Source organism: Rattus norvegicus, chromosome 7, assembly GCF_036323735.1.
Source record: "Rattus norvegicus strain BN/NHsdMcwi chromosome 7, GRCr8, whole genome shotgun sequence".
Classification (NCBI taxonomy): Eukaryota; Metazoa; Chordata; class Mammalia; order Rodentia; family Muridae; genus Rattus; species Rattus norvegicus.
In genome coordinates this window covers 24,402,547-24,428,967 of record NC_086025.1, presented here as the reverse complement: position 1 = coordinate 24,428,967, position 26,421 = coordinate 24,402,547, and the positions used below count along the sequence as shown (strand labels likewise).

At 40.0% G+C, this 26,421-nt stretch overlaps 1 protein-coding gene across 10 annotated transcripts in view; it reads left to right on the top strand.

The window, feature by feature from the left end:
* Parpbp (PARP1 binding protein) overlaps positions 1-26,421 on the top strand; it is a 69,434-nt gene that overhangs the window by 39,363 nt on the left and 3,650 nt on the right. For 9 of the 10 annotated variants that reach the window (XM_063262830.1, XM_006241189.5, NM_001401236.1 and 6 more), the window contains 4 exons: positions 675-829; positions 12,576-12,756; positions 18,962-19,140; positions 20,402-20,483. In XM_063262830.1, coding sequence (XP_063118900.1) covers positions 675-829; positions 12,576-12,756; positions 18,962-19,140; positions 20,402-20,483 — 597 coding nt within the window. Of the gene's footprint in view, positions 1-674; positions 830-12,575; positions 12,757-18,961; positions 19,141-20,401; positions 20,484-26,421 lie in introns of those variants that run through there. The other variant, XM_039078224.2, reaches the window with a different exon arrangement.

Sequence of the window (26,421 nt, the reverse complement as noted above, 5' to 3'; positions counted from 1 at the left end):
TTTCGATGGAGGTGTTCTTGGGCGTAGTTGTCACATACACTTTTTTTTTTATCAGTGTAAAGATAGTTCTTTGAACTGCTTAGCCTGGGATGTAAAAGCTTGCTGGAATCTAGTGGTTATCTGGTACAAATTTTATTTCCTAGAAAAGGTAAAAGTTTGGACCTATTGGAAACAATGGAGCAGTTGACACTGGAAATGGATTTCTTCTATGTATGATTTCAATAGCTAATTATTCATATACATGAAACTATATTCATGAACAAAATCTATATAGTGAAAGATCTGCTCTTAATACAAATATATCCCTTTATCCTTGCCTCTTGCTTGTGACTTGGTGTCAGTTTCATCCCCAGCTACTTGCTGTCGACCTCACCCTACCTAGGGTAAGGATGGAGTCCACATGACACATGCTCCTGGGATGAGCTGCTCCTTAGCATGTGACATGGTGCATGAAATGCGCTTCCTTGGCGCTGCATACCTAGGATTATATAAATGTCCCCGGCTGTATGATCTCCACTGTAGTTTGACCTTCAACTCCATTAAGAGTTACTAAGTCGGGGTTAGGGATTTAGCTCAGTGGTAGAGCGCTTGCCTAGCAAGAGCAAGGCCCTGGGTTCGGTCCCCAGCTCTGGAAAAAAAAAAAAAGTTACTAAGTCATCCATTTTCCTTCGCAGATGGCCACATCATTTATTAGGACGTTAGAGCTCGGAGGGAAAGGATATGCACCCCCACCATCAGATCCTCTGTGGGCACATGTAAAAGGGCTGTCTGCTTTTGTTAATTTCATTGACAAGCTAAATGAAATTCTTGGAGAGGTACCAAATCCAAGGTAACAATTTAGAAATCATAAATATTTGTTGTTAATCTATCTTTAAAATTTCACAGAATTAGAGGTTGGAATGAAGGTAATACTGAAATCAAGCATCAGACCAAAGCACAGGTAAGAGAAATAAAATACCCAAATGAAAAAAATCGTAACTACATGATCGTCTTCTCTAAGTATCTGCCTTGTGCGTGTAAAAACCCAGAGGTAGGTTCAAGTGGAGTTTGTTTAGTGAGGGTGGTCATTGTTTATCATTCTCTGGGAAAAACAGTTTCTCAGAACTGGAAATGACCAAGTAATTTTTAAAAAAGTGTTTTACTTAGCAATAAAAGAGACCAATACCAAGAATGTGGGAGAAAATTGAAAAGATAATGAATTTACATCTGTGCTTTATCTAGGATTTGTTTTATGTGACATTAGAGATGAATATTCTTTTTAAATCAGGAAGACTTCCGTTTATAATAGATATGTTAGGTGTTTGTAGTAATTTGGGGGGGGGGGACTGGAGTAGCTTATACCTATTAGCTATTGTGGATTGCTGTTGTTTTGATTGGTGAGCCATAGACGTGTTCAAATAAAAGTAGCTGATACTTACTGGACATTGGGCGTTGTTTTAAACTCTTTTCTGTAGATATCCCTTGGTCAGTAGAAAGCCTCCCAGGCTGGATAGGTGCTGTTCTCCGCTCAGAGATGAAGAGACTGCAGTGTGGGGAGCAAGCAAGTCTCCCTGGGTTGCACTGTCACTGAGTGGCAGAGCTGGGACTTGAATTAGTCAGTTCAGTTCCTGATACTCATTCCTTTATCTCATTCTGAGGAACTTATTTCCACTTTATTCCACATCATTCATTCACTGAAAATCTCGTATTTGTTTTCTTTTTTATTTAACATATGTGTGTGCCTTTATGGTACATACATGCCATGACATGGGAGTGGTAGTCAGAGGACAGTCTACAAGAGTTCATTCTCTCCTACCCTAGGGATCCCAGGGATTGAACTCAGGTTGTCAGGTTGGCACCAAGCACCTTTACCCTCTGAGCCATCTTGCTAGGCCCCAATTCCATATCTTTAATTAAGGGTTCTGTTCTGAATTGCATTGTCTCCTGTGTGGGTATCTACCACATAAGGGCAGGAAGGCGGCTGGTCATATCATATCTGTACTCAGGAAGCAGAGAGTAAAAGGAAGTAAAGCCAGGGTGAAGAGCCAAACAGACCACTTCCTCAGAGAGGTTTCGCAGCCTCCCCAAACAACTCTCCCAGGGGGCATCCACTGTTCCAACCTGAGCGCAAGGGAGATAGTTCACATTCACATCACCTTTCCTTTGGATTCTTTCCTGTTTACTTTTCATCAATTAGTTAGCAAGCTTGATAGATTTAGTATTTGTTTTCCTGTGAGGTCATCCTCTGCCCCTGAAGACATCCTTGCAGGGTCTCCTTTAGTGTTCACTGCATACCTTCACCTGCTGGGCCTTCGTCACGTTGGTGACTGGAGAGCTTCCTCAGCACCTTGGGAATTTATTTTTTCTTTCTTTTTTTTTAAAAGGTCCTTCAAATTTTGAAATTTCATCTTTTTTTAAAAATTTTTTATTATGTATTTCTTTACTTACATTTCAAAGCTTATTCCCCTTCCCGGTTTCCGGTCCATAAGTCCCCATTCCCTCCCCTCCCCTTCCCCCATACGGGTATTCCCCCCTATACATCCGCTTTATTGCCCTCCCCCATATTGCCCTGCACTGGGGGTCCAACCTTGGCAGGACCAAGGGCTTCCCCTTCCACTGGTGTCCCAACAAGGCTATTCTCTGCTACCTGTGCAGTTGGAGCCCTGGGTCAGTCCATGTATAGTCTTTGGGTAGTGGTTTAGTCCCTGGAAGCTCTGGTTGGTTGGCATTGTTTTTATGGCGTTGCAAGCTCCTTCAACTCTTTCAATACTTCCTCTAATCCAGTCCTATTCTCAGTTCAGTGGTTTGCTGCTAGCATTGACCTCTGTATTGGCCGTGCTCTGGATGTGTCTCTCAGGAGAGATCTATACCCAGTTCCTTTCTGCATGTATTTTTTAGCTTCATCAATCTTATCTAGTTCTGGTGGCTGTATATATATGGGTCACATGTGGGGCAGGCTCTGAATGGCCATTACTTCATATCCTCTAAACTTTGCTTCCATATCCTCTCCTATGAATATCTTTGTTCTCCCTTTTAAGAAGGAGCGAAGCATCTGCATTTTGGTCATCCTCCTTCTTGAGCTTCCTGTGGTCTGTGGATTGCATCTTGAGTAATTCGAACATTTGGGCTAATATCCACTGATCAGTGAGTGCATACCATGTGTGTTTTTCTGTGATTGGGTTACCTCACTCAGGATGATATTTTCTAGTTCACTCCATTTGCCTATGAATTTCATGAAGTCATTGTTTTTGTAGATTTACCATATTTTGTGTATCCATTCCTCTGTTGAAGGGCATCTGGGTTGTTTCCAGCTTCTGGCTATTATAAATAAGGCTGCTATGAACATAGTGGAGCATGTGTCTTTGTAATATGTTGGGGCATCTTTTGAGTATATGCCCAAGAGAGGTATAGCTGGGTCCTCAGGCAGTGTAATGTCCAATTTTCTGAGGAACCTCCAGACTGATTTCCAGAGTGGTTGTACCAGTCTGCAATCCCATAAACAATGGAGGAGTGTTCCTCTTTCTCCACATCCTTGCCAGTATCTGCTGTCACCTGAGTTTTTGAACTTAGCCATCCTGTTTGGTGTGAGGTGGAATCTCAGGGTTGTTTTGATTTGCATTTCCCTGATGACTAAGGATGTTGAACATTTCTTTAGGTACTTTTCAGCCATTCGCTATTCCTCAGCTGAGAATGTTTTGTTTAGCTCTGTACCCCAATTTTTAATAGGGTGATTTGGCTCTCTGGGGTTTAACTTCTTGAGTTCTTTGTATATTTTGGATATTAGTCCTCTATCAGATGTAGGATCGGTAAGGATCTTTTCCCAATTTGTTGGTTTCTGTTTTGTCCTAGTGACAGTGTCTTTTGCTTTACAAAAGCTTTGTAGTTTTATGAGGTCCCATTCTTGATCTTAGAGCATAAGTATTTTGTTTAGGAAATTTTCCCCAGTGCCCATGTATGAGACTCTTCCCCACTTTTTTTTTCTATTAGTTTGAGTGTATCTGGTTTGATGTGGAGATCCTTGATCCACTTGGACTTAAGCTTTGTACAGGGCAATAAGAATGGATCGACCTGCATTCTTCTACATGCTGACCTTCAGTTGAACCAGCACCATTTGTTGAAAATGCTATCTTTTTTGCATTGGATGGTTTTAGCTCCTTTGTCAAAGATCAAGTGGCTATAGATGTGTGGGTTCATTTCTGGGTCTTCAATTCTGTTCCACTGATCTACCTGACTGTCTTTGTACCAATACCATACAGTTTTTATCATGATTGCTCTGTAATACTGCTTGAAGTCAAGGATGGTGATTCCCCCAGAAGTTCTTTTATTGTTGAGTATAGTTTTTGCTATCCTGAGTTTTTTGTTATTACAAATGAATTTGCAAATTGTTCTTTCTATCTCTTTAAAGAATTGAGTAGGAATTTTGATGGGGATTGCACTAATGTGTAGATTGCTTTTTGCAAAATGGCCATCTTTAGTATATTAATCCTGCCAATCCATGAACATGGGAGATCTTTCCATCTTCTGAGATCTTTCTCAGTTTCTTTCTTCAGAGATTTGAAATTTGTGTCATACAGATCTTTCACTTGCTTGGTTAAAGTCACACCAAGATATTTTATGTTATTTGGGACTATTGTGAAGTGTGTCATTTTCTTAATTTCTTTCTCAGCCTGTTTATCCTTTGAGTAGAGGAAGGCTACTGATTTGTTTGTGTTAATTTTATACACAGCCACTTTGCTGAAGTTGTTTATCAGGTTAAGTAGTTCTCTGGTGGAACTTTTGGGATTGATTAAGTACACTATCATATCATCTGCAAATAGTGATATTTTGACTTCTTCCTTTCCAGTTTGTATCCCTTTGACCTCCTTTTGCTGTCTGATTACTCTGGCTAGCACTTCGAGTACTATATTGAATAAGTAGGGAGAGAGTGGGCAGCCTTGTCTAGTCCCTGATTTTAGTGGGATTGCTTCAAGTTTCTCTTCATTTAGTTTGATGTTAGGTACTGGTTTGCTGTATATGGCTTTTACTATGTTTAGGTATGGGCCTTGAATTCCTGATCTTTCCAGGACTTTTATCATGAAGGGGTGCTGAATTTTGTCAAATGCTTTCTCAGCATCTAATGAAATGACCATAGGATTCTTATCTTTGAGTTTGTTTATATAGTGAATTACATTGATGGATTTTAGTATATTAAACCATCTCTGCATCCCTGGAATGAAGCCTACTTGATCATGCTGGACGATCATTTTGATGTGTTCTTGTGTTCGGTTTCAAGAATTTTATTGAGTATTTTTACGTTAATATTCGTAAGGGAAATTAGTCTGAAGTTCTCTTTCTTTGTTGGGAATTTTCTTGGCCCCTTTTCTGTCTCTGAACCTCACAGTTTTACTTTCCAATGGTGAGCTTCACTTTGCTCACATGGCTTCTTAAAAGCAAACACTTGGACCAGTGAGATGACGCAGGAGGTAAAGGCAGTGACCAAAACCAGATGACTGAGTTGTTTCCTGCAACTTACAGTAGGAAGAGAGACTCAGCTCGTGAAAGTTGTCCTCTGCCTGCCCCATGAGTGTCATGCAAGCCCTGCCCCCACCCCCACCCCCACAATAAGAACAACAACAGAATAGGAATACACAAAAGCAAACAGGAAACCAACGCCTTCATTCGGTTGATTTTATATGGTCTCACCATGCTTTGTCTTTGTACAGTTTGTAACCATGTTTAACTTGAGCTGGATGTACTGCCTCACTCTTGTTCCCAGCACTTGGGAGGCTGGGACAAGAAAATTGCCTTGGGCTCCAGTGTGAGACTTTCTCTTAAGGGTGAACAACAACAACAACAACAACAACAACAATGACAAAGCTAGAGGGAAAGAATCACATTTCTATCTGCTAGTGTATGTTGCTTGTTTGCCTAAGGATTTTTTTGGTTAGACTTTCGTTGTGTCCTGTTCTATGTTAGAGTATTCCCACAAGGGATGGTGATTTGAACCTGTCTTTTCCTGCTTAGAAGTGAGTCTCTGTAAAGCTGGTCAGCAGCTTTGTGCAGTGGGCTTAATGACAGCATGGTGACCAGTCTGCCCTGTCGTTAGGGACGTAACTCTGCAGATGTCAGATATCTGTGCATCCTTTCTTTGAATCTTTCCAAGTGTTTTCCCAGATAATTCAGGCCTGTGATGGGCGGGCAGACACTGAGCTCACAGTTCAGTGTGAAGATTTTATTCTCCTTTTTCCCCTTGCTGCCCAGGATTGGGTCCTGCCTTGCTTACCCTTCGGGTGACCCTGCCTTCTGTGTCATCGTAGAAGGGACACACTAGCTTCACTGCTGAGAACGAGAGAGGATCTAGGGTACCAGTGTCCCACATGCATGCACAGGTTTTCAATATCCCTGCTACAGGGTTGCAGGGTCTTCAGGCTCTGAGGTCCGCACTGGTGGTCCTTGAACAGTGACCTGCATTATCGTGTGTGTGTGTGTGTGTGTGTGTGTATGTGTGTGTATATGTGCATGTGTGTGTATGTGTGTGTGTATGTGTGTGTACGTGTGTGTATGTATATGTATGTATGTGTGTGTGTATTTGTGTATATGTATGTGTGTATGTGTGTGTATGTGTGTGTATGTGTGTGTACGTGTGTGTATGTATATGTATGTATGTGTGTGTGTATTTGTGTATATGTATGTGTGTATGTGTGTGTGTATGTTGTATATGTGCATGTGTGTGTATGTGTGTGTACGTGTGTGTATGTGTGTGTGTATGTGTGTGTATGTTGTATATGTGCATGTGTGTGTGTGTGTACGTGTGTGTATGTATATGTATGTATGTGTGTGTATTTGTGTATATGTGTGTGTGTGTGTGTGTGTGTGTGTGTATTATTCTGGGTAGTCAGTGCTTGTCGATCTGCTTTCTGTCTTTCCATGTGTTGAGGAAATGCTTCTCTATTATTAGTATTGTCTTCTATTTTCTTTTTTCTGAATTTATTAAAATAAAACTAGTTTGTTCAGTTTTTAACTTCAGTAAGGCTTAGGGAGAAAGCAAGATAAATGCATATATTCAGTTTAATAAATCTGTTAAAATTTTGGTGGACTAGATGGTTGGGAAAATTGACCAAATGGTTAGAAATGCATTTCTTTTATAGGCACCTAGCATGAGAGGATATATTTCTTCAATTTAGCAACCATTTATTTAAAGTATTCATGAATAAATTACCCCATCTTCTGGGGAAGACACTAAAGGAGTGGGTATCTAAATAATGTCTTCGAGTGACAGTCTACTTAAACGATTTTGGGTTTTTTTGAAACAGTATGCTAATTTTATAATTCAAAATAGCAAGACTACTAAAACCTAGAAGAGGTACAGTGCGGAGCAGCTACATTGGTCTGCTTTGTTGGAGTCTGTGGTAAGGATGTCAGGAAAGCATGCCTGGAAAAAGGCTACAGTTGAGCTGAATCTAAAGGATGCACTTGCAGTGAACCAGATGCGGGGATGCCAAGCTTCGTGGCCGTTTGCTCTACTGCTATGCGTTTTGTCTTATAATTTCAGACTTTCCCTTGACTTGTACTTTATTCATAGTCTGTAAGGATAGTAAGAAAACCCCACAAGCTATATTTTCTGTCCCAGTTCCTTCTCCATCTTTTTGCTCAGACTGATGAAAAGTGCTATTCTTTATTTCCTGCTTCTCTGTTTGCAGTCTTGACTCATTTCTTCCTTGGCAGAAAGTCTAAGACTTTGTTGGTTGCCTTCTGTACTGTGCCGGCCATAGCCCAGTCTGTGGCACACAGTATAGTTCCTGTTTACTCTGGAGAGGCTCACACTGCTCTCCTTCCTACTCGTCTGTCAGTGCTCTCCATGATCTGACCTTTGTTACCATCAGGAGGGGTTGACTTCTCGTATTTGGTCCCTTGTTAGAACTTCTTCTCATAGCTCCTGTGACTCCACCTACCCGAGTTAAGTCTTACACATCTCTAAGTCTCTGCCTTAGCTCGACATCTATCTATCTCTCTATCTCTATCTATCTATCTATCTATCTATCTATCTATCTATCTATCTATCTATCTATCTATCTATCTATCTTTCTATCTATCTATCTATCTATCTATCTATCTATCTATCTATCTATCTATCTATCTATCTATCTATCTATCTATCTATTGTGAGCATGTTTACATCTCATGTCCCTATCCCTGTAGCTACAGCCTTATTTCTGGGGTTTGCCATCCTGTTCCGTCCCATCCTTTTCCTCTGGACCTTTCACCTCTCTGAGTTGTTCATCCTGTCTCCAGTCCTGCACTGCTCAGTCGTGTCCATGCACTGATGCCAGTGTGATCCTTCTGAAATGGCTTTTGATAGGATTCCATACCAGGTACTGGACGAGACCTCAGGAGACGCGGGTCAGTATGCAAAGTGTGTGTAATCTGACTCCTACCTCTCTCTGCTTTCCATCTCCTCTTTGTTTTCCTACCTCACAACTCAAGGGGTAAAGATGGATTTAATTCCTGTGTCCGAGGGTAACTTTGTGCTTGTCTTAGAAAGGAAGTAGTATAATAATCTTTTATTCCAAGGAAGAATGAAGCTAGGTAGATAGGACAGAGGGGGAGGAGGGAGACTCATTGTCCTCTGCCCTCTCTTCATGAGGCCATTTTAGCCAAGCTGGCTGCATTTCTGAATTTTGCCAGTAGATGCCACCATAAAATACATGCTATACTTTTACCTAAAATTGTCTTGGAAGCTTCCGTTTATATAAATTAATTAGGTTCTATTGTTAAGAATTTAAAAATGCTGTACTTTAGGCTTACTACATAGCTTTTAAATGAACACCTCTGTTATATATTAGGCCAAATATGTGGTTATAGAATGTTAATTTGGCTGGAAATTACCTGTCTCATCTCTTGTTAATTATTGTTTTGTTTGAAAATACTTCAGAAGTGTTTTTATATTACTTAATGAACCTTCAATCATATTTAGTTTTAAAAAGTATTAAAGCGGGGCTGGGGATTTAGCTCAGTAGTAGAGCGCTTACCTAGGAAGCGCAAGGCCCTGGGTTCGGTCCCCAGCTCCGAAAAAAAGAACCAAAAAAAAAAAAAAGTATTAAAGCAAATAGTTATCAAATTCTCAAATACATAATGGCAGAGGCAGACAGCGTATTTAGTAAAGAGTGGTAACTTAGATGAAAATGTTTGTTCTAGCATTGCCTAGAATTTCTGTCAGCTTTCCCTTTGAATTGTGCTTTTCACTGCCACCTCACTGGGTTTTCTGCCGAGGACTGTAGTATGGTGGGACTGGGAGCTACGGTTTAATTCTCTCGTCTAATTCTCCTGTGAATGTTTGTCTAAATTAGCAGAAAGGTATCCTTGGGGAATAACTCATTCTTCCTTCCACTTTTCCACTCAAGCTCCCTCTCTACTTTTAGTCTCATTCTACTCCTCTCACAGCTTTTATTCATGTTGTAAAGCCAGCACAGAGCACAGAAAGAAAGGCTCGAGTATTGGGTTAACAACTTCTGGAACTTCCAGGTTCTAAAAGCAGCAGCTTGAATGAAGTTCCTGTATTACCAAGTAGATACCAGAGAGTCTAATGGTTGGCTTTAGTAGGGAATATGTGAATCAGTCATAGTCGCAGTGTTTAGAATGTTTGCTAATGGCCAACAAGTTAACCTTGGCAAGCAGTGGAAATAGAAGTCTGTAAATCTTTTTCTAGAAACAATTCTGGCAATGGCTTACTCTACTTTGAGAATTCAGCAATTTTGTTCTTCTACAAGGAATGGGGTAAAAATAAATGATAATGTTTTCCTAATATGTGAAAGTTTTATTCTTATAATTTGCAACTAAGACATTCTTTCACCTTTAATTATCCTTTGAATCTCTATCAAATTTTTTGTTTGTTTATTCTTGTTTGTTTATTTGCAGCTTTAATAAACATATGTAATTGACCTAGCTACTTCAATAAAAGGATACACTTAAAAACCACCTGGAAGACCATCTTTAATAAAAAAGATTTTTACCAGGCCAGTAACCTCACCCAGCATTACCCTAGTTGGCAGAGGTCCTGTGAACTATAGCTACTGTGCTAATTTCCTGTTAGTATTTGCATTTTCACTTGGAGGCCTCCTTAACATGAGAAATCATGTAGAGTATAATACGCATAGCATTTCACAACTTCGAGAACACGTCTAGTCTAGTTAGGGAAAACCAACCCAAATTGGAGTTACTAAAACATTGTTGACAAGACATCAGTACTTATAACTACAAAACATTTAGTCTAAAATGTTGAGATAATACATATAATAGCTATAGATGCATATAGTGTATTCTATAGTTGTAAGGTTTTGTGGATAGCCATTCTTAATGGCCCCAAACAAACACTATGATCAACTAGTACTAGTTTTATTCAAAAGGACTGATTATACTTTTGTTCTAGCATTGCCTAGAATTTCTGTTAGCTTTCCCTTTGAACTGTACTTTTGTACTTTAATAGCTAACCAAATCACTAACCCGTAAGCACATATCATGTAAAGAACACCGAATTGCTGTCCCGTGGGCATAGCAGTAGCAGTTTGTCACTACTTCATTCACATCACTGAGTTCTGCAAACCATGACTTATATTCACCCTGAGTGACAGAATGCTGAAGAGCATGTATCATATATTGTAAATCATTATAAAGTACCAAAGTGCTTTACAGAATTTACTACCAAATCTCTTTCATAAGAGTAGTTTCCAGAAAAAACAAAGTGCCAAAGTGCTAACTATGGGTTCGTTTGGCTATCGTTCATCCAATTTGTCTCTTCCTTTTTCTTTTTTTCTTTCTTATAATCCTTAAGCATGTCCTTTCTTTTATTTTATTTTTAGTGGATATTTTATGCATTTACATTTCAAATGTTATCCCCTTTCTCTCCTCTCCCACCCTTTCTCCCCCTCCCCCTGCTTCCATGAAGGTGCTCCCACTCCTACCTACCCACTTCCACCTCAACGCCCTGGCATTCCTGTACACTAGGGAAATGAGCCTTCACAGGACCAAGGGCTTCTCCTCCTATTGATGCCAGACACTGCCATCACTGCTACAAATGTGACTGGAGTCATGGGTCCCTCCATGTGTGCTCATTGGTTGGTGGTTTAGATCCTGGGAGCTCTGGGGGATCTGGTTTGCGATAATGTTGTTCTTCCTATAGGGGTGCAAACCCCGTCAGCTCCTTCAGTCCTTTCTCTAACTCCTCCATTGGGGTCCCCATGCTCAGGTTCATGGTTAGCTGCAAGCATCCTCATCTGTATCAGTAAGGCCCTGGCAGAGCCTCTCAAGAGACACCCATATCAGGCTCCTGTCAGCAAGCACTTCTTGGCATTAGCAATAGTGACTGGGTTTGGTGGGTCTTTTCTTTGTCCATGTATTTCCTTTTGTGAGTATTTTGTCCTCCCTTCTAATAAAGACTGAAGCACACACATTTTGGTCTTCCTTCTTCTTGGGCTTCATGTGGTCTGTGAATAGTTTCTTGGGTATTCCGAGCTTTTGGACTAATATCCATTTATCAGGAATTGGTGTTTCAGACAAAGCTGAGTGTGATTCTTCTGCTAGGCAACATGGCAGAGACCGAGCTAGTGAACTGCCAGTGGACTTTCAGTTCTCTGTCATTGTGTCATAAATTTCCCCTTCCCCTTGGCCTAAGTATTTACCTGGTCAGTCTTACTTCACATACTTATTAGAATACCTAAGATGTATAATCTGGCCATAAGGTATTGAGGATGAAAACCTCAGTTGATAGGTTTCCCTTTACGCTACTACAAAAGAGAAGCGCAGTAGCATGCTCAAGGTACAGAGAGGCAGAGCTGTCATGACTCCATGTCAAACCAGACCGCTGTCTCATTGCCTTTCTACGTATACCTCCTGACTTCAGTGGAGACCCTGATTCTACTGTTGGACACCTCTAGTTTCTTCTTCAGAACAGATCAAGATCCTGTGCATTTCTCCCTCCTGTAGAGCGGGAGCTGTGATCCAGACTCAGGCATAGAAAGGAACATTGACTGAAGGTTTAGAAAAACACTAGTCTATTGGCCATAGCTGGTTTAGTTTTGCTTTGGATCAATAGTGACTTGCTTAATTTCCTCTTCTGTATATAATAATCCTTCACGTATGGTGGTATAGTATTTCCTTTGGGTTAGCTTTCTTCTTTCCTCTTTCTTTCCTGGATGTCCATGTGATCTAGGACAAATTCTTTAATCTTTGTTAGCATCAAAATAGCAGCTTGAGTTGGTTTTAAGATCAATGTAACACTCTAGGCATTCAGTGGGAGGTGACCGGTTTTGTTGTCTTAGTATTGTGTACACTTTACAGATTTCAGATATGTAGAAATTTGTCCCATCTATCATATTTTATACATAGTTAAAATATTTTTTCAGCTGTCTATCAAGGAAGATTTAATGTATGACGTTTTGGGTTTTAGAAAAACTTTTTGTTTCTTGTGGTTTTTATTTTTTCTTTAAATGCTTTGCTGTTTGATCTACAAGATCAAAGTTGTGCTTTGGAAAGGTGTTGATTAACATCGAGAAGTAAGTTTGCAGCTTCTAAGCAAACTCACTTACAAAACTATGACGAGCAACTCCTCCTTCTGTTTGCAGCCTTGCGGGCGGTCGGATATTATCGGCGATAAGGACGCAGCTGATCAAAGGCCACAGCAGCGGGGAGCCTTTTTATAAAGCAGTAGAGGAAGTTGTTCAGGATTTGAATTTGAGGATTAAAAATATTATTAATTCTCAAGAAGGTGTAACTGTCAGCGCCACCAACATCAGTCCTGTCCCGGTAATGGATTGATTCTTTATTGTCCTATATAAAACTTAATCTCCTCTGTTCATTGCAGAAATTGTTTGCTGTTGCTACTTAAGTCAGAAGCTGTATTTTCTATGTTTTAATTTTCTCAATAGGATTATGTTCAACTTAGGGTAAATCATAACATCTTTAGTGAAAATGTATTTGTTAAAAAGGCATTAGATAATCTCTTAATACTTAAGGCGCTTAGGGCTACTTTTCAACAATCATTCCGGTAATACCATTCTTTCTCTATTTACTTAGATTCAAAATAATAGTCTGGTTTTGGACCAGTCCTTGTCTGTCTGCAAGACAGCAGCAGTCCCGTTAGAACAGGTTTTGTAGTCGAAGTTTACTTTTCTCTTATAGAGCGATATTAAGGTTTTTTTTTTTAATTTAGAGAATACTTTATTAGTTTTTGTAATCAAACCCACGTAGATAAGACCTTACATATTTAATACAGTGTATTTGTACAGTTACCCCTGTACAAATGGAAAAAACTTAAGTTCAACATTTCTAGACCAATATGGCTGTTAATTTCTGTACAGTGCCAACTCAACACAGTAAACGGGGATACTTTTTTCCAAAGTTGACAGCACAGCTAAAGTTTAAAAAAACTCAAATTATATATCTGTATATATATATATATTTATATTTATATAAAAAGACCAATAATAGCAGTGTGTTATGCATCAACAGCAGCAACAGCTTTTCCAGGTTCTGCAGTCATCTGAACAAAACTGTAGAGACATCCAGCACACTCCATTTAAAAAAAAAAAAAAAGTAAAAAAACAAAACCCGAGAAAACAGCACAGTTCTGTTACTCTTGTGGTACCTGGCACCATTTTTTTTTTAAATTAGCTTCTCAATCATCATCTGGAAAGAAAACATTCTGAGCAACATCATTAAAAACAGCTCTGATAAAGCACGGTCACTACTACGTATCGTAAAGCAGGTACAAGCTATTTTACATCCACAGAGGTATGATACAGTACTGTCCTACATCTATAATACTAGAGGATACAATTTAAAAGGCATTATTTGAGACTTGATTCTACTTTTCCAGCAGAGGGCCCAAAGGATGGTGTGAAACAGCTTTGTAAAGAAACATACTCTAGACAGGATTTCCTTTCACTAGTGGCACAGTTCTAAGGATTCATTCTCTCCATGAATGTCAGCTAAAACTGTTATTAAAAAAATGAAATATCCCTAGAACAAAACCGTATAACCACCGGATTCACATGAAGATGACCTAGTGGAGACAAGCTGGACCTCACCTTACCAACAAGCTATCAAGTCTGTTATGTTTAAACAGTGAGACCTCCAAGGAAGGAGATGCCAAGTAGTGCTTCAAAGCTTCGGACCACAATCAAACACAGCATCCTTTTCAACAGAAGCAGAAGCTCATCTGAATATGCTCAAGGATGCTGACATCAACATTTAATCATCTCTCACTCATCCAGGAAGAAGGGGAGATCAGTTACTACTGTACTTTATTGTGTTCAACCAAATCACCATATTACAAAAATAGCAAGCTGCCATAATAAAAAATAAGGCTCCTCTATCCAGCACCAGATAGCATCATTTTACTTTCAAGCCTAGAAATTGCACACTTGTATATAAACCAACCGAAGATGAGGATTGAGAGTTCATCTTGATGGATTTTTCCTTTGATGAATATTAAGTGTCCTTCCTTATCTTTTTTGATGACTTTTAATTGAAAATTGATTTTATTTGATATTAGAATGGCTTCCAGCTTGCTTCTTCTGACTATTTGCTTGGAAACATGTTTTCCAGCCTTTCACTCTGAGGTAGTGTCTGTCTTTGTCTCTGAGGTGTGTTTCCTGTAGGCAGCAGAATGCAGGGTCCTCGTTGCGTATCCAGTTTGTTAATCTATGTCTTTTTATTGGGGAGTTGAGGCCATTGATGTTGAGAGATATTAAGGAATAGTGATTATTGCTTCCTGTTATATTCATATTTGGATGTGAGGTTATGTTTGTGTGCTTTTCTTCTCTTTGTTTTGTTGCCAAGATGATTAGTTTCTTGCTTCTTCTAGGGTATAGCTTGCCTCCTTATGTTGGGCTTTACCATTTATTATCCTTTGTAGTGCTGGATTTGTAGAAAGATATTGTGTTAATTTGGTTTTGTCATGGAATATCTTGGTTTCTCCATCTATGTTAATTGAGAGTTTTGCAGGATACAGTAACCTGGGCTGGCATTTGTGTTCTCTTAGGGTCTGTATGACATCTGTCCAGGATCTTCTGGCCTTCATAGTTTCTGGCGAGAAGTCTGGTGTGATTCTGATAGGTCTGCCTTTATATGTTACTTGACCTTTTTCCCTTACTGCTTTTAATATTCTTTCTTTATTTTGTGCGTTTGGTGTTTTGACAATTATGTGACGGGAGGTGTTTCTTTTCTGGTCCAATCTATTTGGAGTTCTGTAGGCTTCTTGTATGCCTATGGGTATCTCTTTTTTTAGGTTAGGGAAGTTTTCTTCTATGATTTTGTTGAAGATATTTACTGGTCCTTTGAGCTGGGAGTCTTCACTCTCTTCTATACCTATTATCCTTAGGTTTGATCTTCTCACTGAGTCCTGGATTTCCTGTATGTTTTGGACCAGTAGCTTTTTCTGCTTTACATTATCTTTGACAGTTGAGTCAATGATTTCTATGGAATCTTCTGCTCCCGAGATTCTCTCTTCCATCTCTTGTATTCTGTTGGTGAAGCTTGTATCTACAGCTCCTTGTCTTTTCTTTTGATTTTCTATGTCCAGGGTTGTTTCCATGTGTTCTTTCTTGATTGCTTCTATTTCCATTTTTAATTCCTTCAACTGTTTGATTGTGTTTTCCTGGAATTCTTTCAGGGATTTTTGTGATTCCTCTCTGTAGGCTTCTACTTGTTCTCTAAGGGAGTTCTTTATGTCTTTCTTGAAGTCCTCCAGCATCATGATCAAATATGATTTTGAAACTAGATCTTGCTTTTCTGGTATGTTTGGATATTCCATGTTTGCTTTGGTGGGAGAATTGGGCTCCAATGATGCCATGTAGTCTTGGTTTCTGTTGCTTGGGTTCCTGCGCTTGCCTCTCGCCATCAGATTATCTCTAGTGTTACTTTGTTCTGCTATTTCTGACCGTGGCTAGACTTTCCTATAAGCCTGTGTGTCAGGAGTGCTGTAGACCTGTTTTCCTGTTTTTTTTCAACCAGTTATGGGGACAGAGTGTTCTGCTTTCGGGCGTGTAGTTTTTCCTCTCTACAGGTCTTCAGCTGTTCCTGTGGGCCTGTGTCTTGAGTTCACCAGGCAGGTTTCCTACAGGGGAAAAGTTGGTCCCACATGTGGTTCCAAGGCTCAAGTCTGCTCGCGGGGCACTTCCCAAGTCCTCTCCGTGGCAGCAGCAACCGGGAAGATCTGCGCTGCTCTTTCCGGGAGCCTCTGTGCACCAGGGCTCCAGATGACGCTTGGTGTTCTCCTCTGGCGTCTGGACGTGCACAGAGTGTAGCCTCCTCTGGTCTCCCAGGCGTGTCTGCCTCCCTGAAGGTTCAGCTCTCCCTCCCACGGGATTTGGGTGCAGAGAACTGTTTATCCGGTCTGTTTCCTTCAGGTTCCGGCGGTGTCTCAGGCGCAGGGGTCCTGCCGCTCCTGGGCCCTCCCCTACGGGAACCCAGAGGCTTTATACAGTTGCCTCTTGGGCCAGGGATGTGGGCAGGGGTGGGCAGTGTTGGTGGTCTCCTCCGCTCTGCAGCCTCAGGAGTGCCCACCTGATCAGGCGGTGAGGTCTCTCTCCCACAGGGTTTGGGAGCAGAGAGCTGCTGCGGGCCAGGATTCGCGGGTGTGGGACTTCTGGTAAACACCGCGATATAATGTTTTATTACTAGCTACATTGCCAGTTGATTGCCAGTCAATTTCCTATACCTGAGAATCTTATACAATATGCACTTCTTCCTTAGCTTTCTTGCACTAATAGTCAATTTTAATAGACTATTGCTACAGAAGTGAGCTCCCATGACTGTAAATACAGAACAGAACCTTCGAGAATATTATTATAGTGGATCTACCTTTTTCTTTTTCTTTTTTTCTTTGTGTTTGTTTGAGGCAAAGTCTTACTGTGTAGCCCAGGTTGGTTTGGAACTTACTATGTTTCCCAGGCCAGCCTCAAACTCTTAGCATGGTCTTCCGATGCCGAAATTACACATGCAGCTCACTGCGCCTGTCTATATTGCAGTGTTTGGTTGGTTAACAAAGGCCCTTTCATTAGGTTTTACCATGGAAGGCAGCGCAGGAAGGAGGACTTGCTTTTCCTATTTATTCGTTCTTTCATCCACAGGCCTTGGTGATCATTTTTTTCTATTTTCCTACAAAAATGAAGCTTCTTAGATTTACTTCAAAGGCATCCTGGGGAAGATTCTGGGATTCTACCCTATTTATTTCATGTGCATGCCAGCATTTTGAGTGACTATGTTGGCACAAAGCACAAGGGAGCTCTCACTGCAAGTGTAAGCCAGGAACCAGTGCCATCTCAGATCTCTCAGTGCCAGTCTCCCATCTACAGGCAGCAGAATCCTGACACAAGCCACCTGTTGTTAGTTTTCTGTTTCCCACTAAATCACAAATCTTGAAAATTCCATCAAATGACACTCAGTGAAGGTACTGTTAGCAATGTGGCCCGCACCGACACCGCTATATAAACTATGCGGTAAGCACCAGATCACGGCGGGCTCCTGGTTTTACTCTGAGCAGCACTGGACACTGCAGTTCATCTGCTGGCCTGAGCTGCCAAACAGAGAAAAGAATCCAGACGACGCTGATGGACGCTTCGAGGACTGGCACAGGTGCCACCTCTGATTCTTAGGCACAGTGTCCCTCACCCTAGAGGGCAGGGCAGCGTCACTGGTCCTCTTTGCCAGTGAGTACATCAGGAACATGGATGAGCTAAGCACCTCCTCGGAGACCTGCAGTGGGCACAGTTAGTGGGATATTTCCAGCCTAACAGCCATGCCCGAGTTAGTCTTCATATGTACCTGTATGCCACTTTGCACTGTCAGATTTATTGTCTAATTACTACCCTTTCCAGCTCTCCCCTTTCAATCTGTCTTCTTGGTGTCTTTGTGTCTTTCTAGTGCTATTTAGTTCAGGCTATTTCAGGCTATATTCAAAATTAATTTGTTGTGTTCTTTTAATCTGCTGCAGCTGTGTCCATATTTGACACATTTTACTGTAAAATATATTTTATATATTGCTCTTGTTGATTTTTCTAAAGTCTAAATAAGATTATCGTACTTGCTTACTAAAGCAAGACTTACTTTTTCTCACCTTTGTAGCAGGCTGAGCCATAGCACGAGTTCATGGCTACGGTTTCTTCTGACTCCTTTAGTGGAACTCTTTCTCACCTAGGAACCTAGACTTCACCTCCTACTTTACCTCTGAGCTTCTTCCTCTCTCTGTGACTGCTCTCCGAGGCTACCCTTCACTCTGTACAGCAATGACCGTTGTCTCTGGGGTGCTTGCACCACACTGTGTCTGTGTACACATTGGAAATATCACAGCACTGTAATGAAACTGTGATGACCTGTTTATCTTATCAAGGGGACTGTGATTTCTTTGCAGGTGCTGGTTTTTACTTTTGAAGCTTTAGATTCTTCAAATAAGGCTTAGAACATAGAATAATCATCAATTTACATTCGATTAAATCTTTTGGGTCTCATTATAAGCCAGGCTGATCTTCAACTTAAGTAACTGAAACTAGTCTCAAACTCGAGCTCTGCCTCCACCTCCCCAGCGAGGGGCATAGCATAGGCGTGCACACCACGTCTGGCTCTTGAGGAGGTCTGAAGCGCACGTGAGTTTGTTTCGGATTGACAGAACCCCATACCCCTTTTGTATAAGAGAAAAAGTACACAGAGATTAAGAGGTAAAGTCTAGTTAGGTTGATAGTGATTAGATTTTTCTGTCTTAAAGTCTAATGTTACTCACATCAGAAACAAATGTCTTCCTTTGATGATATTCTTATATGTCTGAAAGTTGGCAAGATTGATCAGTGTGGCTTAAAGGAGAAATGTCTACATATTTTATACTTACTTTCTATAGCTGATTTTCTGTGATTTCAGCAATAAACGAGGAGTGCCATTCAAAATAGAAATGTGTGGCTGATTCACCTGGGTGGTATGATTATTATGTATACTTTAAAATTCATTTTTGTTTTAGCCAAAATCTTTTGCCATAAACCATGATACCGCATACTGTGGAAGAGATGCTGTGAAAATTTTACTGGTTCTTTTGGATGAAGACGCAGCCAGTGCTCCTACCAGAAATAAAGCAGAGCTTCTGTACAATGACCAAAGTACAGCTCCTCACGGTGGAGCGTCTGTCCTTACACTCTTTAGGTAGGTAACATGGAAGTTAGTGTCAAAGCACTCACTTGACCATTTTGTTTTTAAATAAAAAGTACCTATACTTACGGTAGGAACTTGAAAGAAGCTGGAGAATATGGAAAAGGCAAACAAAAGCTAACAGCATTTCACTGTTGCCCAGTTATAGTTACAGTGTTGCATTTAAGAGCGTTGTTGGGTATTGATGTAAAAATATTTATTTGTTTTGGTGTATGTCAAGAACTTTGTTAAATCACAGCCCTTAAAGCAGTTCCTTTTAGTAGCATTCCCAATGTCTAGTGAAGAATTGAGACTTGAGAGTACTTGTAAAGTACACCTAAGAGCGCTCAGTTAACAAGGAGCAAAGACTTTTCCCAAACTTGAAGTCGTTCGTTGTTGAACCCCATTCTGTGTAATAACAGAATGAGGCATACACACCATAGTTATACAGGGTCGGCTTTTGTTGGCTTCCTCACTAAGTGAATGTTGGTGTTGTATAAAGACCTTGACACTGCCTTGGCATCGCTCCAGCAGCCACAGTAAGTACCATAGGTGGATACAGACTGCCGGTCAACAACAGGCCCGGTGTGAGGGGATGGCAGTGTAGGTGGTACGGTGGGCTCTGGTGAGAACCTTACCTCCTTAGAGGATGCCAGCTTGCTTTGTTTGGCTTTTCTTACATGAGCTTTTTACTGTATGTACATTTTCTCTCTTGCCCCTTTCTTACCAGGCTTTTGTCCTATCCAGCTGAGCGGTAACCCTTGGAGAGCCTTTAAGGGCAATTGTCTCCTCAAATCTGTGTCTCCAAGTACAGTCACATGGCAGGTTTTGTCTGTTGTAAATAGGCTTCTGAGTAGGGAGAGAATGAATTTAGAAGCTTCTCTGGCTTATGAGTGTCATAATTCATTTGAGTTGCTACTAAAACGTATCTTGGTCTGGGTGACTTACAAATAACGAATTCGTTTCCCATAGTTGTGTAGGCTAGAAACTCAGATATATATATATACAGTGTCAGCAGGCTGATTGTCCTTTGTAGACGGAGGCCTGTTTGTCATGAACTGCACCTGCCCATGCATCTTCCTGTGGCAGAAAACTCGAAAGGACAAGGGGAGTGAGGCTCTCGAGCGCTCACACTCATCCAAATGACCGACCTCAGCACCTTCTAAAGGCCCTCCATCTTAATAGTGTTTCCGTGGGGACTAAACGTCAGCACACATTTTGAAAGGACAGAAGCACCCAAGCTTTATTAATATGTTCCTTTGTTTTTCCCCCATAGGTCTCCCACACAAGTGAAAAGTACACCAGTTAAACCTCTCAGAGAGCGAATCCACACGTCACTGCAAGCAGAGAAAAATAAGGTATAGAAAAGTCAATCATACAATGATAGATGTTGTTTTATTTTGGAAGAAATGGATATATGGAGCTGGGCTGGATTTGTAATTATGCAGCTCATATAACACAATAAGGGGTAAATGAAAACGTAGCATTGTCAGTTTGTGTAGACGTCGCTTTTATATAATTTTGACTTACCTGTGGCTTTTTAATTTACTGGAACTAAAATAAAAGAAAGAAGTAAGAAGTAACTGCTGAAAATGCTACGTCAACATGTGTGAGTAACGGAAGGAAAAGTAAGGAAGCCGTGCCCTATGTGTACGCGTGGAGACCTGATGTGCTGTGATCAGTGTAACAAGAGCTGAGATAGTCAGCTGTAAAGGGAGAAGGCCTTTGGATGACAGTCTAAATTATCTGTATTACCTATAATCCTAATTGCATAATATATACTACTTATATATATATATATATAATGTCTAATCCAACTTAGAAACTCTGAAGACACAATGGTAGAAGGTCTTTAGTTGCAGACGCAGATGAGAGAGCCCTCACATTGTTCCTTGGTGCTTATCTGTTTTCGTTCAATTTGAAGTAGGGTTCTGATTTCCCTTAGAGCATTTGTGTTCATAGGTGATAATATGTTTATTAAGTATTTAAACATTTTTGGTCTTATGTTTTAATAGAATTTATTCAGTGGTTGCTATTTATTGGGCATATAGTATATGTTATATATTAATTATTAATTTGTTAAACATTTTTATACAAAAATTATAATTATCTTTAAATTATTAAATAATTTTCATTTTGATATAACAAGAAATAACTTTTTTGTATTCTTTGTTTCTTTTTTAAATCGTTTTATTTTTAAATATATATGCACATATCTATATATATATAATTTTTCATTTCCATTTCTTTCCTCCAAACCCTCCTTATACTCTTTAAAATTCATGACCTCTTTTTTTATGTTCTTATGTGTTGTTATTAATTATGTTATGATATACACACTTATACACACGTACACACACGTGCGCGCGGACACACACACACACACACACACACACACACACACACACACACACTATTCCAACCTGTTTAGTCTGTATAATGTTACTTGCTTGTATTTACGTTCATGGCTGACCATTCGGTCTTGGTGTACTTTTCCCTAGAGAAGACTATCATCCTCACTTTCAGCATCCCCAAGTTGCTTGTGGTTCTCTGTGTAGGGCAGAGGCCTTTTGAGATTGCCCTTCCTCCCTCCCTCCCTCCCTGCCCTCATGTATGTTAGCAAGTGCAGGTCATGTTTAGGCAGTCGTGTTGGTGACACCTTATGAATGTAGCCTCTAACATTCTTAAGAGACGCAATCTTAAGACACAATCCCAAAAAGTCCCGATTCCCTGGCTCCAAAAATTCTTTCTGCCCTGTCTTCTCCATCGACCCCAGGGCCTTGGGTGCTGGAGTGTGTTGTAGATTTATCCCCTGGGGTTGGCTTCCGTCTGTCGCACAGAGAAGTTTCCTTGGCAAGTGTAACGACACATATTTAGAATGTAGTTTTGTGCACTTTTAGAAATTCTCAAGCGTCAGTTAATTACTATAAAATAAAACAAATAAATATATGTAAGAGAAATAGAAAAGATCATCTAATTTAGTGTCAACTTATAGAGATAGAAACAAATTTTAGAAGAATGATGTCTAATATTAGAATGATGGTGCAGTATCTTTTGTCAGTTGACAAAAGTGTGAAGTTCCCTGGCATTGCTTTGTCAGCCTAGTCTGAAACTAAAGACAGTAAAGAATTACTATTCATAATTATGCTTAATAGTAAGTAGCCTTTGCAAAAGCAGAGCGTGAAATCCTTTAATTTAGCCAGACATAACTGGAGCACAGTCAGGTCGAGTGCTTGTTGGAAGTAACAAGGAATATTGCCCATATAATTCCTAGAGTGCGGGCCGCACAGTATCAACCACTTACTGCTATATTTTCTGGTACTTTTGTTCTTTAGGTATAAAGTGGTGAGGTTTTTATATGTTTTCATTTTCTTCATTATGGGAATTATATGTGGTCTATGTTTGAACTACTTCAACCATTTTAAAAGAAGAAAATACCAGAGAGTTTAGAGCAACGTCTTCAGCTTTCCTTTCATACTGTGGTCTATCAGGAAACTTGAATCTGATAATGCAGTAAATTTCCCTGTGAAGGGAACGGGAAGGCCCTCGTTAACCCCTGTGGTGTGATATAGATAGACCTTTGGAAAGTAGTTCTTCCATCTCTCTACCATTACTTTCAAACTAGTTTAAATCGTTTATTAAATGGTCCTTGTATTTCTCATTAGAAGTTTAAGGGCCCATTTAACCATCTTAACGCCTGTGTATTGTCTCAGTCCCTCCATCCTGATTTGCCAGCCCCTTGCATATCTGCCTCAACTGAAAGGGCAGGGATAAGATGTTTCTCTCCCTTGTCTTCAATGCTTTCTAAAGCATCTCAACGAACCTGTGTTGTGTATGTAGTTATCTACTTAATAATGGAGATGACCCCATCCAGAAGGGATGGAGCCTAAGACAAAGAGCAGTGGATGCAGATATCCGTAGTGTAAGATGTCATCTCTCTGCAATTGTTGCCTCCTTAAACACTCCTTAAAACACTTGCCCTGGGTGTTAGAAAGTCCTTTCTTAGGTAACAAGTTTAGCCTGGGAATTTGAAAAGTTGAAAGCATATTCTGTAGGTGCCCTGAGGTTGAGTCTCACAGCCTCCTAACATGAATTGAAAAGTAATTAGAACTAAGAGAAACAGGGCTGAGGAGATGGTGGCTCAGTGGGTAAAGAGTTCACTATGCAGGAACAGAGACTTGGGTTCAGATTCCTAGCAACCAAGAAATGGCCGCTTCTGTTTCTGGTGGCTTGCTCCTGTGACCTTTGCTCCAGGAAAGGAAGCAGGCAGTGGTAGGGTAGTCCAGTGGATCCCGGCGCTCACTGGCTATCCAGCCAAACCAAACTGGCCATCACCAGTGTCAGCGACACACACACACACACACACACACACACACACACACACACACACACACACACACACACTGAGAGCAAACGGTATTGTGCTAAGTTGCAGTGCATTTCAACATGGTCACAGCAGAGCTAAAGGTCGCAGATGCAAGAAGCCAAGTACCAAGGGCACTTAAAAATCCTGTCCTGATTGACCCTTAGTAACTCTGGAAGTTACTTTATAGTTCACATGGGTAGCAAGTAGCAGGGTAAGGTTTTATATTTAGGTTCTAGACTTGAAAGTTTGGTTTATTGCCAAAGAGTAAATGAATGGCTCATAAGAGTATATAAAATTATGAAGTTATTGCATAGGTGGCTTTTTTATTTAACTGTGTGGTTGAATTTTCGCTGATAGCAAAAATATTATTTTATATATGTACAAATTCTTCATTATCAAATAAAAGACATAAAATCTCCATTCTTTTGAAAATGTGGTAATATAAGAATGAAAAGATACATTTGGGATAACTTGTTTAAGGTACTTTGGGGGTTGCCTCCCTTTTCAAGCTTGTTAATTGTGTAGGGGTAGCTTAAGACGTGATACACTTAACTCCATTTATGCCTGCCCAGAGCTTTAACTAGTGTCAGGCTTCCTCTGTGAAGTACTCTTTCCTCTCACTGGGAACCTCCTAACCATTTAAACTGAAAAAGAGGTGTGTGTGTGTGTGTGTGTGTGTGTGTGTGTGTGTGTGTGTGTGAGAGAGAGAGAGAGAGAGAGAGAGAGAGAGAGAGAGAGAGAGAGAGAGAGAGAGAGATCTGAAGTCTGTTGTAATTTCACTGTGGATAGCAATCTTCCCAAAGGAGAGACATTTCGGAAAAGAAAATGTGAGTCCTTTTCTCTCATGGCTTGAACAGAAATGATTTTAACAGCCATGCCGAACCTGCACATTATTCCAAGTTGTTTGCTGCTTCAACAGCACGTTCAAAGGGACTCGCCTTGTTTATTTGTGATTCCAGCTAAAATACACAGAGAGATTTGGAAGATTTGCAACAGGAAGTAATCTCATTTCTATGTGACCACTAATCTTGTGCAGGAAAATTCTGTTTTTATGAACAAAGGAAATGCATTCCCTTTCAAGTTATAAATGCAAGCCAGTGTAGCTTGAGCTCTCTTAACAACTGAATACATTTAATTAATGAAATTGATTATTGAGCCCTTGTTTTGAGCTACATGCTATTATCCTTCCAGAATTGGCCTGGACCTGAGAAATCTGATCCAGAAAACTTACATTATAGGGATACCTACTTCATCTGTGTGATAACAGCTATCCAGTGTCTGCATTCATCTCCCGAGTGAACACGTCTGTCTGTCTGTCTGTCTGTCTACCTCCACATATTCATTATCTCTATACCTTTGCACTTTGATGTTTGAAACAAGGGGACTTCTCATACCATATTCTTTCTCTTTCTCTTTCTCTCTCTCTCTCTCCTTTTTTTTTTTTTGTTCTGTTTTTTTTGTTTTTTTGTTGTTTTGTTTGGAGACAGGGTCGCTCCGTGTCTCTCATTGTCCTAGATCTTGCTTTGTAGACCAGGCTGGCCTTGAACTCACAGAGGCTTACCTGCCTCTGCCTCCTCAGTGCTGGGATCAAAAGGTGTATGGCATGCTCAGGAATTTTTTTTAACTTCTGTAATACTAACAATTCTGTGATTGATGGTTTAATCAAGATTGTCTAGTTAGTTGATAAGGGTCTAGCAAGGTGGAAGAGTGGATAAATGTACTTGGATATTTTTTACATTTTTTATTTTTTTGTATTTTGATATGTATTTCATGATTAATCATTTTTTTCTCACCTGTATCTGGCCTCATTACTCTAAGAACCCACTGTCTTGTAACTGTAGTTTTCTAATTTTCTAATTTTTTATACTTTTTGCAACTTTTCACATCTTTGTGATTAAAAATCTCCAATAGTTTTTCATGGAGAAATATGGAACATATTTTTTTAAAAAATTACAAATCTTTTTAAAGTCCCATAGTTTTAACTTTTAAAAAATTATTATTATTATTGCTATTATGAGAATGGCTTTGAATAATCTTAAAGATAATTTATCACTTTAAATAAAATTGGCTTTTGAAGCCTCTGGCAAGGATGCTATTGTTATAACTTTTAAACTCTAGTTGGTGATTCATTGCAGACATCTGAGTGAACTGAAACACTTGTCTCTGACTACATAATATAAAATGCAGTTACTGAATGTAATATATAATTACATTTTAATCAATAAATACTCATATAACATCCAGCATAATATCCCTATAGTCTGAAGTGTTAAAAGGATGTGAGGTAGCATCTAATTGTTGGGAGAAATCTCCCATAATAATGAATGGTTATAAACAATGGAAGTCCTGCCATTGATGACATCACATTCTGTGGTAGACTGCATTGTTCTGAACTCTTCCTACTTCTGTTAATGCTCCACAGTCTTCTATTTGTAGAATGCATTTCCAAACTGCTTGTCTTCCTGTCTTACTTCATAGTTAACCCTCCCCCTCTCCCCACACCCCTGCCCTCCAGTGTCTCAGAATATAATCCAGGCCTCCAATGTTGATCCTTCTACTTTAGACTTTGAGTGTAAGGACTACAGTGCTGTGTCCACACCCGCTTAGACTTAACTTTATCTGTGTGATTTTCTTCTGTTCATGAGAACATTGAGCTTAACTCTCTTATCTCTGAGGTTAAATGCAAGTATCTATTTTGAAATTTCGACCATTAAAACTCTTTCTAGAATGATGTAAAGACTTGGTTTTAACCAAGAAGACATGCCTCCCATTGTCTATGTTCTTCTTGCTAAGCATTTGCTATTTCTGTTGCTCTTAACTTCTCAACCCTAACTTTTGTCTTAGTAGTTTTCCTCCCACCAATATCTTCAATCACATGTCCTATCTTTCAAAGCTCTGCACTCCTCCTCATAAGACAGAGAACTCCCATC